Source organism: Synchiropus splendidus, chromosome 1, assembly GCF_027744825.2.
Source record: "Synchiropus splendidus isolate RoL2022-P1 chromosome 1, RoL_Sspl_1.0, whole genome shotgun sequence".
Classification (NCBI taxonomy): domain Eukaryota; kingdom Metazoa; phylum Chordata; class Actinopteri; order Syngnathiformes; family Callionymidae; genus Synchiropus; species Synchiropus splendidus.
The window spans coordinates 42,116,533-42,131,465 of NC_071334.1; the positions used below are offsets into that span (position 1 = coordinate 42,116,533).

Sequence of the window (14,933 nt, forward strand, 5' to 3'; positions counted from 1 at the left end):
ATGCTCTGTCATGTTCGTCATAGGCCGCCTTCAGAAGAAAGACATTTTTTTCCTGTGGAATGTAGTCAAGGTGGGGAGCATTGCTTGTGCAGTGCAGTCTTGGTCCCTCGCATGACTAACAGGTTGCAATCATTTAAAATTGTAAACAGGGATGGGGGGGGGCGAAAAACGTCACAATAAAATAAAAAAAAAAAATCAGAATAAATACATTTCAATTTTGGTACATACCACAAACCAATTGCTAGCTGAACAGTTCAGATCTCTACTAGATTGTGTCACCAACATCAACAATGAATGTATTCATGTTCATATATATATATATATATATATATATATATATATATATATATATGGTTAAATAAGTGTAGCGATGAGCAATGTAATGTTGCAAGTCTCTTGCAGAACCTTGCTGTGTTTGTAACATCAGACAGTTTTTTTGGGGGGGTTAAAGTAGGCCTGTGGTAGATTGCGGTCGCTTATAGATGTCTTCAGCTTTGTGGCCGCTAGCAAAAGATATGGCGGTGACATTGTGTTAATCCAAGTAAGACAACATTTGTTTCAGAAGAATGTAGTTGCGGTTTTCAGCTGGGCAGAACAGATGCAGGAAATCATCTGGATATGCTGAGATGCCTAATATGACAACCAAGTCTGGAAAGTTATTTGGATCGCTTAATGGAACAAAACCAAAACTGACTCAGAGTATCTACTAATGTCATTATACAACTAAGTTTGTAAACCAAAGTCCGTCAGACTTGAAGTCTAGGGAGCGTTTCATACTATCACAGACTTAAAATAAAATATATAACTAGGATGTCCAATGCTGCGAGTACGCTGCATCTTGTATTTATAGAATTTATTGTGAGATGATTGTGAGATGAAATTCTATAGGGGTGCACCAAATCTGATCTTGCTAGCAGGTTTTGACACAATCTAGCCTCTTAAAGTTCGATCTGGTATCAGTGAAAAAGAGCTGATGCAAGAAGCCGATCTTGGCATTAAAACCCTCTGTTTAGTGCTCATGCTCATCACGCATCTAATGATAACATGGCATCATCAGATACTCAAAACAGCACAATGTTTCACCCTCCTTACACCGATAACCGTAACGGCGACAAGCAATATGTGCAAAATGCTGGCAACATTTGGCTAGCACTTTATTTAAATAAATAAATTAGTTTGCAATGGCATTTTTGCATTTTAGTCAAAGCATGACCAGCATTATCACACAGCATGGAAAAAAAGGTTAATAATTAAAAACTGGTGTCAGAGCGCTATCGGTCCAACACCAAAGCCTAGGTACTGTACAGTCACTCAGTCTTGCACATTCAGAAACCAACCACAAAACTAAACTCAGAGACCACCGTAAATAATCTTACGAACACAACCGCTATACCATACCCTTTCAGGGCTCCAGCCATCGGCGGATATCGGCTGATGGACATACCCACTATCTTAATTTTGTTTTTTAAAGGTCAAGGGTTTAAAGGCTATTTTGTCTTTATTACATGAGCAAGCAATAATGTGTAGCAATAATCAGTAATGTGGGTGCACAAACATTTTTTCTATCCAAACTTCATTTCGTTTTTTCATGACTGCATGAAACAAGAAGTCAATGTTCACCAAAGGCTGAATCGCCAAACTACAAGTGACCACGGTTAAATGTATCACTGGAAGCATCATTATAGCTATACTGCTAAATCAGTTCCCACGTGTCCTTCTTTGTAGCGTTCCTTTGACTGCTTTCCTTCTACTGAAACCAACATTTTCACAAGGCATCAGAGAACAATCAATTCTTATCTCAGGTTTCTACTGATGGCTTCTCTTGGGTCATCAAGCTCTATTAATAGCATGAATATCTTATTGATAGGTCTTCTGCGGTGGTGAGATTACTGTATTATGCCCCAATGAGGTTTTACGAACCTCAAATCTCCATGCATCAATCTAATTTGAGGAAATGAATACAAAATTAAACCCATTCATTTTCTGTGTTTCATTTTAGCGACTGGCTGTGGAAGAATGGACATAGATTATTTTTTTATCAAGATGTTCCTTTTACCACTGTGGTTTATGAATTGACATTCATTAGCCCAAATATTATTTAGCAGTATAGGAAGCAAAGGCTGCATTCTTTTCTTTACATGGTTCTCACCCACTTTTTGTATGAACACATGTGGCTGAGTTCAAGTCTACACATGATTTGCTTTGTTCATGAACACTCACCATAAGCTGTCATTGTGCCAACATAGGGTCCATCCATCACACTCTTGTTCTCCTCAGCCAAAGCCTTTATGTATCGCTTACTGAGTTCAAGAATCTGCTGACGTAGCACGGCGCTGTTCTCATGACTGGCCCTCTGCTGGATGGTGAAATGTAGCAGCATCATTCCCCAGATGAAGCCGAAGCTGACCAGGAAGAAGCCCAGCTTCTGAGAGGACAGTTTCCACAAGAACGGCGTAGCCATGCTAGTGAGCGTTGGACGGCACGATGACTCAATTTACGAAGGGTGAAGAAGGCCAGAAAGCAGGACGGGAGTGTAATCAGGAAGCAAGGTGGTGCATGGTTCGGTCAGTTTGTCCACAAGGTCTGGGTCTTGTCTTGTTGACCTCACCGGTTCAGTTTCTTTCGGTGACCCATCTCCACTGCTCACATACATCTCATAGGACCAACTTGAAACATCCTGTAAAACAAACAAAAAAAATTGTCTTGTGATGCCCTGTGATGAAATAAATGACGCGTGAATAGATTTCAACATTGTCATTACACCTCCAGTGTGAAAGCTAACATAGTTTTGAAGGATCATATGTCATGTCTATGCTGGTTGTACTGCAGATGAAACCAATGGAAAAATGTGAGCGTTTAAATGCCAAATGACTCCTCCGCAGCACGTGTGGTTGCTGAATTGTTAGCCTCCAAGTGTCAGGGCAGAAAGAGAGCAAGAAACAAAAAGCATTCTCTCATTTGCATTTACATACATGTTATGAGGGGATTTTTTTCAGCTTTTCAGTTTCAGTCCAGCCCCAGCCAGTTCAGAACCGCTGCTTTGCTACACAGGAAAAAGAATAGACAGCTCACCTGTCTCAGCTGAAAGAATACTCCGTGTTTAATAAAAACATTTCTAAAGGGGTCAGCGAGAATAAATAGACATTGCTGGTGATATGACTACCAAAAAAAAACTAAACAAAAAAAAAAAACACACAAATGGGTCCTTCACCTCCATCAGCCACTCAAATAGGTCAGAGACAGCTGCAAGCCGCTTCCCAGAGAGCTGCAGCCACAAAGCAGGTTAGACTTCACCAGAACTGTAGCGTTATAACCTGTTCTGACGATCACTCCTGTTTGTGTGCCTTATGTGTGAATGTTTTTCCACATGCTAGCAACAAAAGTATGCTCTTCAAACTTGCAAATACAGTTTAACGGTAAAACCTATGAGCACAATCTCAAACACCATGTCACGAGAGGTTACCACAACCTATTACACCATGAAGAAAAACTTGCTGTTGGACAGGGGAGGCTTGTGAGCTACTTCAAAACGATCAAATCACAACAATTTACCTGTCATGAAAATGCAAATCCTATGATCCTATGCTGCTAAAGCATGAGCGAGAACCCTGGCACTGTTCATTTCTACATGTAAAAGGCAACAAAGTCACAGAGGCTAAAACTGAGAATGATTCCGAACCACGGTTTTGTGTACTGTTACACCCTAAACTTAACGGAATATTTAAGTTAACAATATTCATTCATGCATTAACCCATCCCATTTCAAATGATTGCGGATTGTTAGATTGTGAGGTTTCTCATTGCCATGATGCTTTCCCCAGCCTCTCACCCTTAATCCTCCAATACACAAGGCTAACCTTAACCAGGACTCATGAAGACAAAAGGTCCCCACGAGGATACTGTGTTGTCAAGAATTGGTCCCCACTAGGGAGTATAAACAAATTGGTTCCCACAAAGTAGGATAAGCAAAGTACACACACACGCACACACTGCACTTTTTTATTTAGGTGCACCTAATATCAAAAATGTTTTTCAACCCCTGTGGCACGGAGAACATCATGACCGTCTGTCAGTTGAATGCAGATTCAACTGGTTTATTTATAGTGACATCACAGGGATTTAGATTAAACGTCAATATCGTATCACTGACTAAATAATCACCTCAAGCTTTAATAAATTTAATCTACAAAGCCTGTGACCTCATTCTCTTTACATGCTTCTTTGTTAAGACAGAGCCAGATGGTTCAGAGAGGTTACCATTTACTTAGTGCCAGCGATGGCAGCTGAAAATATCTCAAAGTGCAGTTCTGCAACTCCTGAATGAATAAAACCCGCCCTGTTGGATTAACTCCAGAGTATTGCTCTTGGTCCTAAAAAAGAAGCCACCTTTTACTAAGCACGAGGCAGTGAAAGTGCATTGCAGTCCATGCCAGGAAGTGAAATGTGCTTGAGATGTTTCCCCAGTCATTAATTATGAATTAACGGTGCAAAATATCCATTTACTTTCTAATATAAATAGACATACAGAATAATTTGTCCACAGCCAAAATCGATCCTCTTTTTGAAACTCTTTTCAACAAATGAAGTGTAGAATACCAAGCAATGTGAATGTGAATAGTTGCATTTTGTTGTATGAAATTAGCATGACAATGGGTAAGCAAAACTTGTGGTGGTTTGAGAATCAAATTATAATGTGCAAGCATAGATGACAGCATTTCCACCTGAAAAATGTAATACCACTCCTAAATAATGCCGAGCCTTAGCTTGATGCATCTAAAGAAGTAAAATCATGATTCAGATATCAGAAATTGATTCAACGTGTTAAGGGGAATCTGCGGCATAGTTCAAGTTTTATGCTGAAGGGTGTGATACTGATCATCCAGTTCAGCTACCATGGAGACCAGTGTGACTCTGCATCTTAATGGTCTGGTTCACACAACCACCTTCTTAATTATTTATACACTCCACAGGAGAATCCGCCTTTGCTACATGACTGAGCTGATGTAATTTCTGAGAAGATCGTACCCCACTCCTTTAAGTGCTCCCTTCACAGACTTTGTTGACCCGGCATGCCTGCTTAAAGAGCAATTCATTTACAGTTTTGAGTGTCTTTTAAAATCCCTACGAGTATGTGTCTGTTTGCAGAAAGCTCTGATATACAGTATACAGCGGTACCTCGGTTTTCGAATGTCCCGGAGTTCGAACAAATTGGAGTTCGGACAAAAATTTCGTGATATTTTTGATTCGGATTTCTAACAAAAATCCAGAACTCGAACGTCCCCGAAAAAAAAGCCGTAAAAAAACATAACGTGCGCGGTCCGATCAGCTGACCCACAACACACTTTGTTATTGTGTGTAACGCAGCCTCTGTATGCAGACGTGTCCCGTTAGCTACATTTACTGACTGTTTTTTCTTCATATTGAGGTGTAAAACCTTTCCTGTCTCCGCACTGGACCGTGGTCGAGTGTCAAAGGGGAGGTGCTCGCTCTCGACACCTCCAAGGCTGGAGCGCGCACTCCAGGGTTTTATGCCCTGTTGTCGGCTGGAGCTCGGACAGAGGGTTACTTGGTTTATTACTTTGTCACAGCCAAAGTGCACAGAACCGCACATTCAGAGCTGGACACGCACCGGGCACCTCTTCACTTCTGGAGAGACGTCACTCACTCGGCAACCCCTCCCACATGCAGCGGCCACACACATACACGAACAGCGCACCTGCAGCAGACACTCTACATTCACTCCTATATCCATCCTTTTCCATTAATTGTAATGGGGAAAAAAACTATTCAGATTTCGAACAAATCACTTCTCAAACGGCCGTCTGGAACGGATTGTGGTCGAGAACCGAGGTACCACTGTATATATAGAGATATATGGACAAACCAAGCACCAAGCGTTTGGCAACAGGGACATCAAAACTGAGAAACGTGAGAAATTGGACAGCCTAAATGTCACGATCATAACTGCCTGTATAATGACCTAATCGAAGTGCCATCACACTGGTTTCCATGAAAAGGGTTTCTCTCTCTGGCAATTTCATCAAAATTTGCCAATTCTCATGCCTTCGTGGACCAGCAGCTTTGCCATCACAGACACCTTATTTATTTTTGGGCGAAATCTCTGGGTTATCCACGACTCATCAGTCGTGACACTTTAATTTGATTGGTAGCATTGAACAGTTTAATTAGAAATGAGGTGAAAAAGTGAGTGAGTACGAGAGACTACGAGAACGAGTGCTGACATTTAACATGTCATTACTGAGCGTTTTCAACAATTGCTCCTTTGGAAACCATGTCTACACAGTACATACAGTGTTTTACTATGACATGTTACCGGAACATTTCACTTTCCACAGGCTGACTTCCAGTCTGGACGATCCAAGGTGTCATATGGAGCCTTGTCAAAAATGGATATAGATTTGAAGCAGAGTGGAGGTCCATCTCGCATCAGGTAGTATATTTATTCTATGGGAGAGGACGAGGGAGGGACAGCCTGTGACCACCCTAAACCTGCAATGCACTGAATCCTGCAGTAGATATCAGATGTCGCCATTAGCGAGTACTTGACAAGCACGAGTACAGCAAAATAGGAAGTATCGGCAGGAGTACTAATTGGGAAATGCACCGACAGAAAGGTCAGCTGAGAAGTGGGAAGAAGTCAGTATAAATGTGGAGTCTTGCAGCCAGTCAAATACTATTTTCTAGAGATGAACGACTGTGATTAGTTGACTTGGGCTGCAATCAGGCTTTTAGCTTGAGGGGCGTGTGGGCGTCCCATGGAAAACACTGCGCAGTATTTTCGCAGAGTATGATAAACTCCCTGCGTGTCAACCATGCATTGGTCATTGGTCGATGTGGCATGGAAGAGAGACGCTATCAGTTGGCTGTTTGACGCTGATTACAAGAGGAACGTTAAACAATTGTTTACAAAACAAACTGAAAGTATTTTAATCGGACAAGATACATGGCGACAGCGCTGCATGAACTGAGCGCAGTTCTTGCTATATGAGAACTGCGCTGGGGATTTCATGCAGCGTTTGCTGAACAACACATGAACAACGTGTACATATTTTATAAAGAAATATACAGTTGTTGCTGTCCTTTTTTCATGTAAGGGCTATAAAATATTTTCCAAACCAAATCTTAGTGTGGAAAATAAAAAGCACAAGACAGACAAGAGCTTCTTCCTGAAGGAGAAACAGGTCAGAATTGTTTTGTTTGAATGTTTAAATGTGTGAAAGTTCAGAAAACCGTCACAGCTGATACAACTCTGTGCTCGTCTTGCATCACTATATGAAGGAAGATGAACAAAACTGTTGATGAGATAGCATGTAGTAAGGGAAATTATTATTTTTAATCCATCACGGTCAGTTATCTGAAGGAGAGAGTCCCATCCCTCCATCAGATCAGGAGAGCAAGGAAGAGGCTCCATCACCAGGAAAGAAGAAGAAGAAGTGGACTTGCTGATTTTGACTTCGCAGCTGCTTGAGAAATATACCTCGAGACTCCAAGGCCTTTCTGCATTATGAATTTGTTACTGTGGTAACATTTATGATATTTGATGCAATATGTTTGGTTTTATAAAATTATTAAGTTACTTTTGTGCAAACATGTTTACAGGGTCTTTTTATTTCCACCTTATTCGTCCTGGAGTGTTGTGGAGGCGAATGGGCTGTCAAAAGTCAGACTGGCAGGACTCAGATGCTTTAGTTTCCTTTCCCTTAAACCTATACTATTCACAAACACCTCAAAGGAGTGCTTCAGGGTCCGAAACACGTTGAGGAGGAGACTAAGGCATGTTTGAAGACATTCATTATTATCTTGATCACACCACATTGCATTGCATTTTATTGAGATAGATCAGGTCTTTCACTGAGCTAATTTTCGCAGGTGGAAATACTGCCACCCGTCCCCACCACTCCCTTAAGGCAGACCATGTGAACAGACTTGTTTCTAGCCTGAAACAGAACTGTTCAATTATTTATCGTTCAGACATTGTCTTGATTATTTTATTGTTCTTCAATGTTCCACTAATTTTAAAAGCTCAACAACAGTAAACTCTTGAATCAATGAATTAATCTTGATGACATGAATCTAACCAATTGTTACAATTGTTTCACCAGTTCTGAGACTTTGAAGTGTAGTTTGGTTGGTTGTTTAACAGGTACTACAGCATTCCCTGCAACCCGTAGCTTTTATGTAAACGACCTGAAATGCATGAATGAAGTTTGACCAGTTTGTAAAACATACTTCTTCTGTACTAAAACACTGGAAGTGTTGTCATTGCTTCAGCGACCCGGCACTGACAACAATTGAAGTAGCTATTAAACGATCGAGTCAGAACTATAGATACAATCAGTTCTTTGGGAGCAGTCACAAGCTCTTGAATTAAATCCCTGATCTCCAACCTTCTCTGCTTGATCCTTGCCTCTGAACACTTTCCCAAACATCAAACTAATCCTAATTCACTCAATATAGTCTGATTTCCAAATCCAAGAGGAACACACTGCCCTCAGAGCACCGGTACACACGTTATTCTAATAACCCAATTGTTCATTAGAAAACACTATTTTCAGTTCCTAAATGTTGATATGAGCACAGGGTTTCTGCGACATGCAGACGATCGTGGCACAGCCCCACAGCTTACATGAGAGTAGCCAAGCCTTCATAATAATTATCTACATTTTAGAGATGTAAACGTTTTTTACTGAAGTGGGAAAGAGTAGAAAACATAAGGCATCATGAAGCGGACATGATTACCGTGTTTTTCAACATGGCGTTTCCTTTTTTTAGCTCACCTGAAGAGTCACTGTAACAAAACAGTTGCATGTGATATGATCAAAGACCGGACAATGCAGCCTGATCGACAAGATTCGCTGAGCAGCCTAACAACACAGTATATTAGAACGTTTTTTTCAAATACAAAAATGCACCGCAGAGGTGAAACAAGTCCTGCGAGAATGCTGATGGAATTCTGGCAACCCACACCACCATTCTCATAGGCGCCGTGCTAGAAACCTGACAACACAATCCTCCACAAAACACCAACTGGCCTCACTGCCTGGTCGGTTGGTGACAGAACAGAAGTGGTCCATGTCTCACATGTTCCCTTTTTATTGAATGATTTCTTTGTGTCAAGCACGATCTGCTCGGACCACTGTCGTCAAAGTGTGATTCACAGGCACTATACAGTGTCAAACTTTTAGGATATTTTTGGTTTGGTGGAGAGTGGGAATAGTACTGCAGTTTGCAATGGAGGGTTCAACAAAACTACTGCTCACAAAAATTAAAGGACTACTTTTTTTAATTGGGCCTGGCATGAAATCAATGAAACCTGTCTGATAATTTTCTGGTTGGCTAAGCAGATGAGGGCATTGTTAATCGCGTTCAGCTGAATTGGTGTTCATGGAATTAACAACAGGTGCACTACAGTGGCAACAATTAGAAAACCCTCAAAACAGGACTGGTTTTACATGTGGAGGTCATTTCAAGTTTCTCCCTCTTGATCTTTTTTGGCTGGTTTTCCACTCGTGCTGGTTTTGGCTTGAGTAATTATCTCTACTTGCGGTATGAGGCGATTCCTTGACCCACCAGAAGTTGCACAGGTTGTCCAACTTCTTCAGGAGGGCAGCAAGAAGGTTTAATGTGTCTCCCAGCACAATCTCCAGAACATGGAGGAGATTTCAGGAGACTGTTGCTTAATCTCGGAGAGCTGGACAGGGCCGTAGAAGGTCCTCTAGCCATCAGCAGGACCGATACCTGCTCCTTTGTGCAAGGCAGAACAGGCTGAGCACTGCTCCTGCCCTACAGAATGAACTCCAGAGGGCCACTAGTGTGAATGTCTCTACCCAAACAATCAGGAACAGACTTCATGAAGGTGACCTGAGGGCCCGATGTCCTGTAGTGGGCCCTGTGCTCACTGCCCAACACCGTGGAGCTCGACTGGCATTTGCTCAAGAACACCAGAATTGGCAAGTACGCCACTGGAGCCCTGTACTTTTCACAGACGAGAGCACGTTCACCCTGAGCACCTGTGAGTGATGTGAAAGAGTCTGGAGAAGACAAGGAGAACGTTATGCAGGTTCAGTGATGGTCTGGGGAGGCATATCCATGGAGGGACGCACAGACCCCTACTGCATAGGAACTGGTTCTCTGACTGCCATAAGGTATCGAAATGAAATCCTTGTAGGTCATCAGTAGGTCCTGGTTTCCTCCTAATGCATGACAATGCCCGGCCTCATGTGGCAAGAGTGAAGGAATTGAAAGATGAAGGAATTGAAAGAATTGAAAGGCCTTCAGATCCCCTGACTTAAACCCAATAGAACACCTGTGGGACATTATGTTTCGGTCCATTAGGCACCGCCAGGTTGCTCCTCAGACTGTACAACAACTCAGATATTAGTCTTCACAGATCTGTGAGGAAAATGCCGCTAGACACCATCCATCGTCTCATTAGGAGCATGCTGCGACGTTGGGGGCCACACAAGATACTGAAAAGCATTTTGAGTTGCAGAAATTAAGTTTTCGAAAAAATGGACTAGCCTGCCACATCTCCATTTCACTCTGAATTTAGGGTGTCTGCACAATTGCGCCCTCTGTAGGTTGAAAACTTTTATTTCCATTAAAAGACTTGGCAGCCTTTTGTTTCTAAGAGATTGCCCTGTCGTTATTTGTATAGATACACAACTTCATATTGAGATCTGATGTATGCAAAATGTTTCTTTAAAGTGTTCCTTTAATTTTTGTGAGCAGTGTATGTAGAGCATTCCGTTTACACGATACGCTTCTATGTGGCTCAGCAGACTTGGACCAGAAAGCCAAGAATTCACAAAATAAAGGACAATAATTCACTTACTCTGACAGATTCTATTTAGGTGATTTGTTGGCTGAACAAGTATGGTGGTAATGTATTATGCACCCAAGTGCTTAGTTTTAATCTGAAGTTTGAGAATCAAGGTTACGAATCAGCAACTCATTATGGCCAAAATATGGAACAGACCAATAGGGGAGGTCATAAATTGACATGATTTACAATAAGGGGTTTGGCACAGTCACCTGAGACATTCAGACACTGTCTGAAGTTGGTTGATAGCCTGAAGCAACATTGTGCACACCGCAATTTCCAGAAATGAGGCTGCTGACACAAGTGTCAGTCACTCAGAAATGAATCTGACGCAGGGCTGACTTAAAAATCTGAGGTGTTTATGAGAAGCCAAATGTAGAACATAAATAAGCAAAGCTATGTTGCTGCCTGCGATGGTCAGTGAGAACAACAGGTCTTAACTCATCCAAAAGGCCTACTGTTCCACTTCCATGCATGGCATCCATCATCACAGTCCACTTCTCGGTACTTGCAGGCCAAATACATAAACACATGCACACAACCTCAAATGATTTCTTGCCAGTATGGCATGCCACAGAGGCAAAGCTTCTTTGCCTTAGGATTTATAATCCCTAAGGGCTCCAGCAAAAAGGCAGCTGAAAGAGCTCTTTATAAAGCCAGGGGCAGTCAGTGGCTCAACTCTGGCCAGTACACCCAGCATGAGCTGCAGGCATAAGCAGGGATGAGGGAAGTTTTTAGTAAGGCAAATTAAGAACAACAACATGTGCTTTTCAGTCTTCAAACGGAAATGACACAGAAGCCGTATTGTTATACTGCAGTCTAACAATGTTCTGAACCAGATATGTGTCATATTATCAAGTAAGAGCGCCATAACCATGTTACATGAGACTAATCAGACTGCAGCCTGGGCAATTATTGTGGTACTAAGTGCTCCAGCACACAACCACACATGCTTAAAGGACCGCAGCAAAAGATTAGACTTCACTTTTATGAGATTATCTCACCAAGATGAGGGCTTACACAAAATTGAATTTTGTCTGCAGGATGATCGCATAAATACAAAAAGAATTTCTCCTGTACACTGTGGTCTGCATCAAAGGAAAAATACATTTAAACCATGGCCTTTTAACTACTTTTAGATAAGCTGATAATCATATTCTACCAAGTGAGAATGCATACGAACGCATATTATGGCTTTGCGTAGGCATGTATCCTGCAATACCATTCATATCCCCATACAGGAGTGATGACACGACACATTGTGAAAACGAGTTTGGGCGATATCATAGGCATCTAACAGTTTCAATCTCAAGCAGAGACTAACCCACCCTAGAGTAGTTCCAATTCTGGAAAATTTTATTTCAAATGAAAGAATGCAGATTCCCTACCCACCGCCAAAAAACAAATAAATTCCGAAAAAATAGTGACAGTAAAAACATGTTGTTGTTTTTTTAAATCATGGGAATGAGGGCTGCACAATATTGGAAAAAAATCCATTAAGCTATATATTGCGATATGAACACAAACTAACAAGAATTCCTGCCAGATAACTTGCAAAAAGAAATGAAAACAAGCAACACATTGACAAGTAGATAAAAATTATGAAAACATAGGGGAAAAAAATACATCTAATTACTGCATAATTCACTATTATTATTATAATAGGCAAAGTAATCTAATCTTATTATTATTATTAGTAGTAGTAGTAGTAGTAGTAGTAGTAGTTTTGAACAGTGAAGTAATCATGTTCATGCAACATGATTAGATTAGAATGTAGATTACTCAGGTCATTCATGAGATGTATAATTGACTAAACATCAGACAATTTCGAAACATAATAGACCCAAACAACCTCAGCTCAGGAGCAGGTAGTTTTCAAATCGCAGCTGTGATATTTCTGCGCCATTTGGTCTTTCTTCTCAGAGAAGCAAAGGCATCCTTTATTATGATTTGTTCCTTAAAGTGTATTTGCGTCATCATATTGTGCTCTGTGACGGTGACTCGAGTGACCAAAAACCATTTACTTTTATCACATTTACTCTCAATTGCAGTAATAACAGCTAGGCACAGTCACCACAGTACGGCTCACCTACTGTATAAGAATAGGTGATGCAAAATAGTTCCTAAATAATATCTTTGGGGAACTCATCCCTCACAGAATGTTTTTCCTGCTCTCACCTGCAGCAAGAGCAGAGGTCGAAGGGTCTGCCCGAGAAGGCTCAGTGGCTCACAATGACCACCTCTGCATAGAAACAAGATTTCTCAGCGATACTAGAATGAAAGACATCGCAAATGCACACATCGCGATCGTCTTCCACCTCCATGATGTGTTATCCGTTTGTTTTGATGTTCACACTTCATTTTAATACATTTGATCACGCAGGACTTCATCTTTAAAAAACTATTTTTCTCATAGGGTGACACCTCTCATTGAAGCTGTATTGGTGCGCCATACAAGTTTCAGATGTGGCAGCTGGATAATATTCGAAGATGCAGAAAATTAAAAAATAAATTTGCATTCTTTCTTTACTCTGCTCAATTAATTTTGTCAAACCTTGTGTTTTTGCCATTATCGTTGACACCCTTGCCAAAAACTTAGTGGTTTCTTCTAACCAACTTACTTCTGGGTCTGTGTCAGTTGCAGCCACGCTGTCGATTTTTAGCCAACTGAGATTCTTGACCTCTTACAGTCGTGTTGTGCTCTAGTGGAAGAAATGTTTGGTCGACAGGAGATTTCTTCCACCAAATAATGAAAATAATTCATCCCTTTTGCAGATTTTCTGTTTTATAAAAAAAAAGTTTCACATGTAATTTCTTCATGTAACCTTTTAACTTATATTGTATTTAACTTATAACTGATTCAAGGTACAATCTGTCACATCACTTTACTGCATAGTTATGATGCTAATTTGTTTTGAGGTTCACACTAAATGCGGGTAAACTTAAGTTTTTCTGGTTTGTGGATGATTTTGTAATTTGATAATTTTAGTGTGCTGCCTTGAATAATCCACTCAGTAAAATTTGGCAAGAATCAGCACTGCTGGCCGGCCATACCCAATACTTTCATGAAGTACTAATCCTCAAAATGAGTTCTGGGTTATATGGTCTGAAATTAGTGCTCAAACGGGTTCCAGAGTTAGATATAGATGATCTACTGCATATTGTGGTACTTTAAGCCTGTCTGACTTCAAGTCTCAAGTTTTTATTCAAGTTCAAAAGAATAATAGAAAATAAACAATGAGAAGTGTAAATTAAAATGAGCTGTTGCCAGGTTTTCAGTCAAAATGTTCATGATGAAATTATGTTATTCGTTTGGAGTTTTTTTTTTTTCATTTTAAATAGGAGAGTATTGTGTACCATTGTCCCACATTTACATATAGAGCTGCAACTAAGAATTATTTTCATTGACTAATCTATTTTGAATGTCTGTTTAACCTAAAGTTGCTCCGACACCAGACATTATTAAACAAGTATATTAAAATAATGACACATAATCCAGGAACATGTAGTAACCCTGCGAAGCATGAAATATGAAATAGTTGACGGAGAGCTCTAGTTCTTTACTGTGGTCTTTATTGGTCTTTGAAAAAATTAAAATCATCAATATTCATATGCCACAGACCAAACACAGTTTTTCATCATTCTACCGTGGTGTCCAAGGGGTTTGCTCATCCTTGAGACGCGTTATCTTCGCAAACAAAACGAAGCCACACTTTTCAACACTACAACCCGTCTCCGCTCGAAACTGTGATTCAGACGGTCAGGTGGTGACGCGGAGCCATGGGCGCGCAGCGACGGCAGCGTGTTGGAGTCCGACCTCAGTAAGGAATCAATTAAAGTAATAGAAATTAACATATCTTAATGATTCCAGAGAATGGGACAATTTCTCACTGCTTATCAATAACAACCAGTTCTTGATGACCATCCTGCGCCATGAGTGCTTACACTAACAGCAACATCACGCACCAACGCACAGATTTTGACGTTGACAAAATTTTTGTTGTCGACGTTATCGGTGACATCAACTAATCGTTGCAGCCCAATTTTCATATTATAAGGCAATTATTTCGATACACCCCTACCTCTTAAG

The 14,933-nt window shown here is 40.8% G+C and overlaps 1 protein-coding gene across 1 annotated transcript in view; it reads right to left on the bottom strand.

Annotated features, from left to right (window-relative positions):
- The window catches only part of mgat5 (alpha-1,6-mannosylglycoprotein 6-beta-N-acetylglucosaminyltransferase), a 65,645-nt gene that overhangs the window by 49,138 nt on the left and 1,574 nt on the right, over nucleotides 1–14,933 (bottom strand). Inside the window, exon 2 of the mRNA XM_053866009.1 lies at nucleotides 2,221–2,677. Within this exon, the coding sequence (XP_053721984.1) occupies nucleotides 2,221–2,461 (241 nt within the window). The 5' untranslated portion in view covers nucleotides 2,462–2,677. The remainder of the gene's footprint in view (nucleotides 1–2,220; nucleotides 2,678–14,933) is intronic.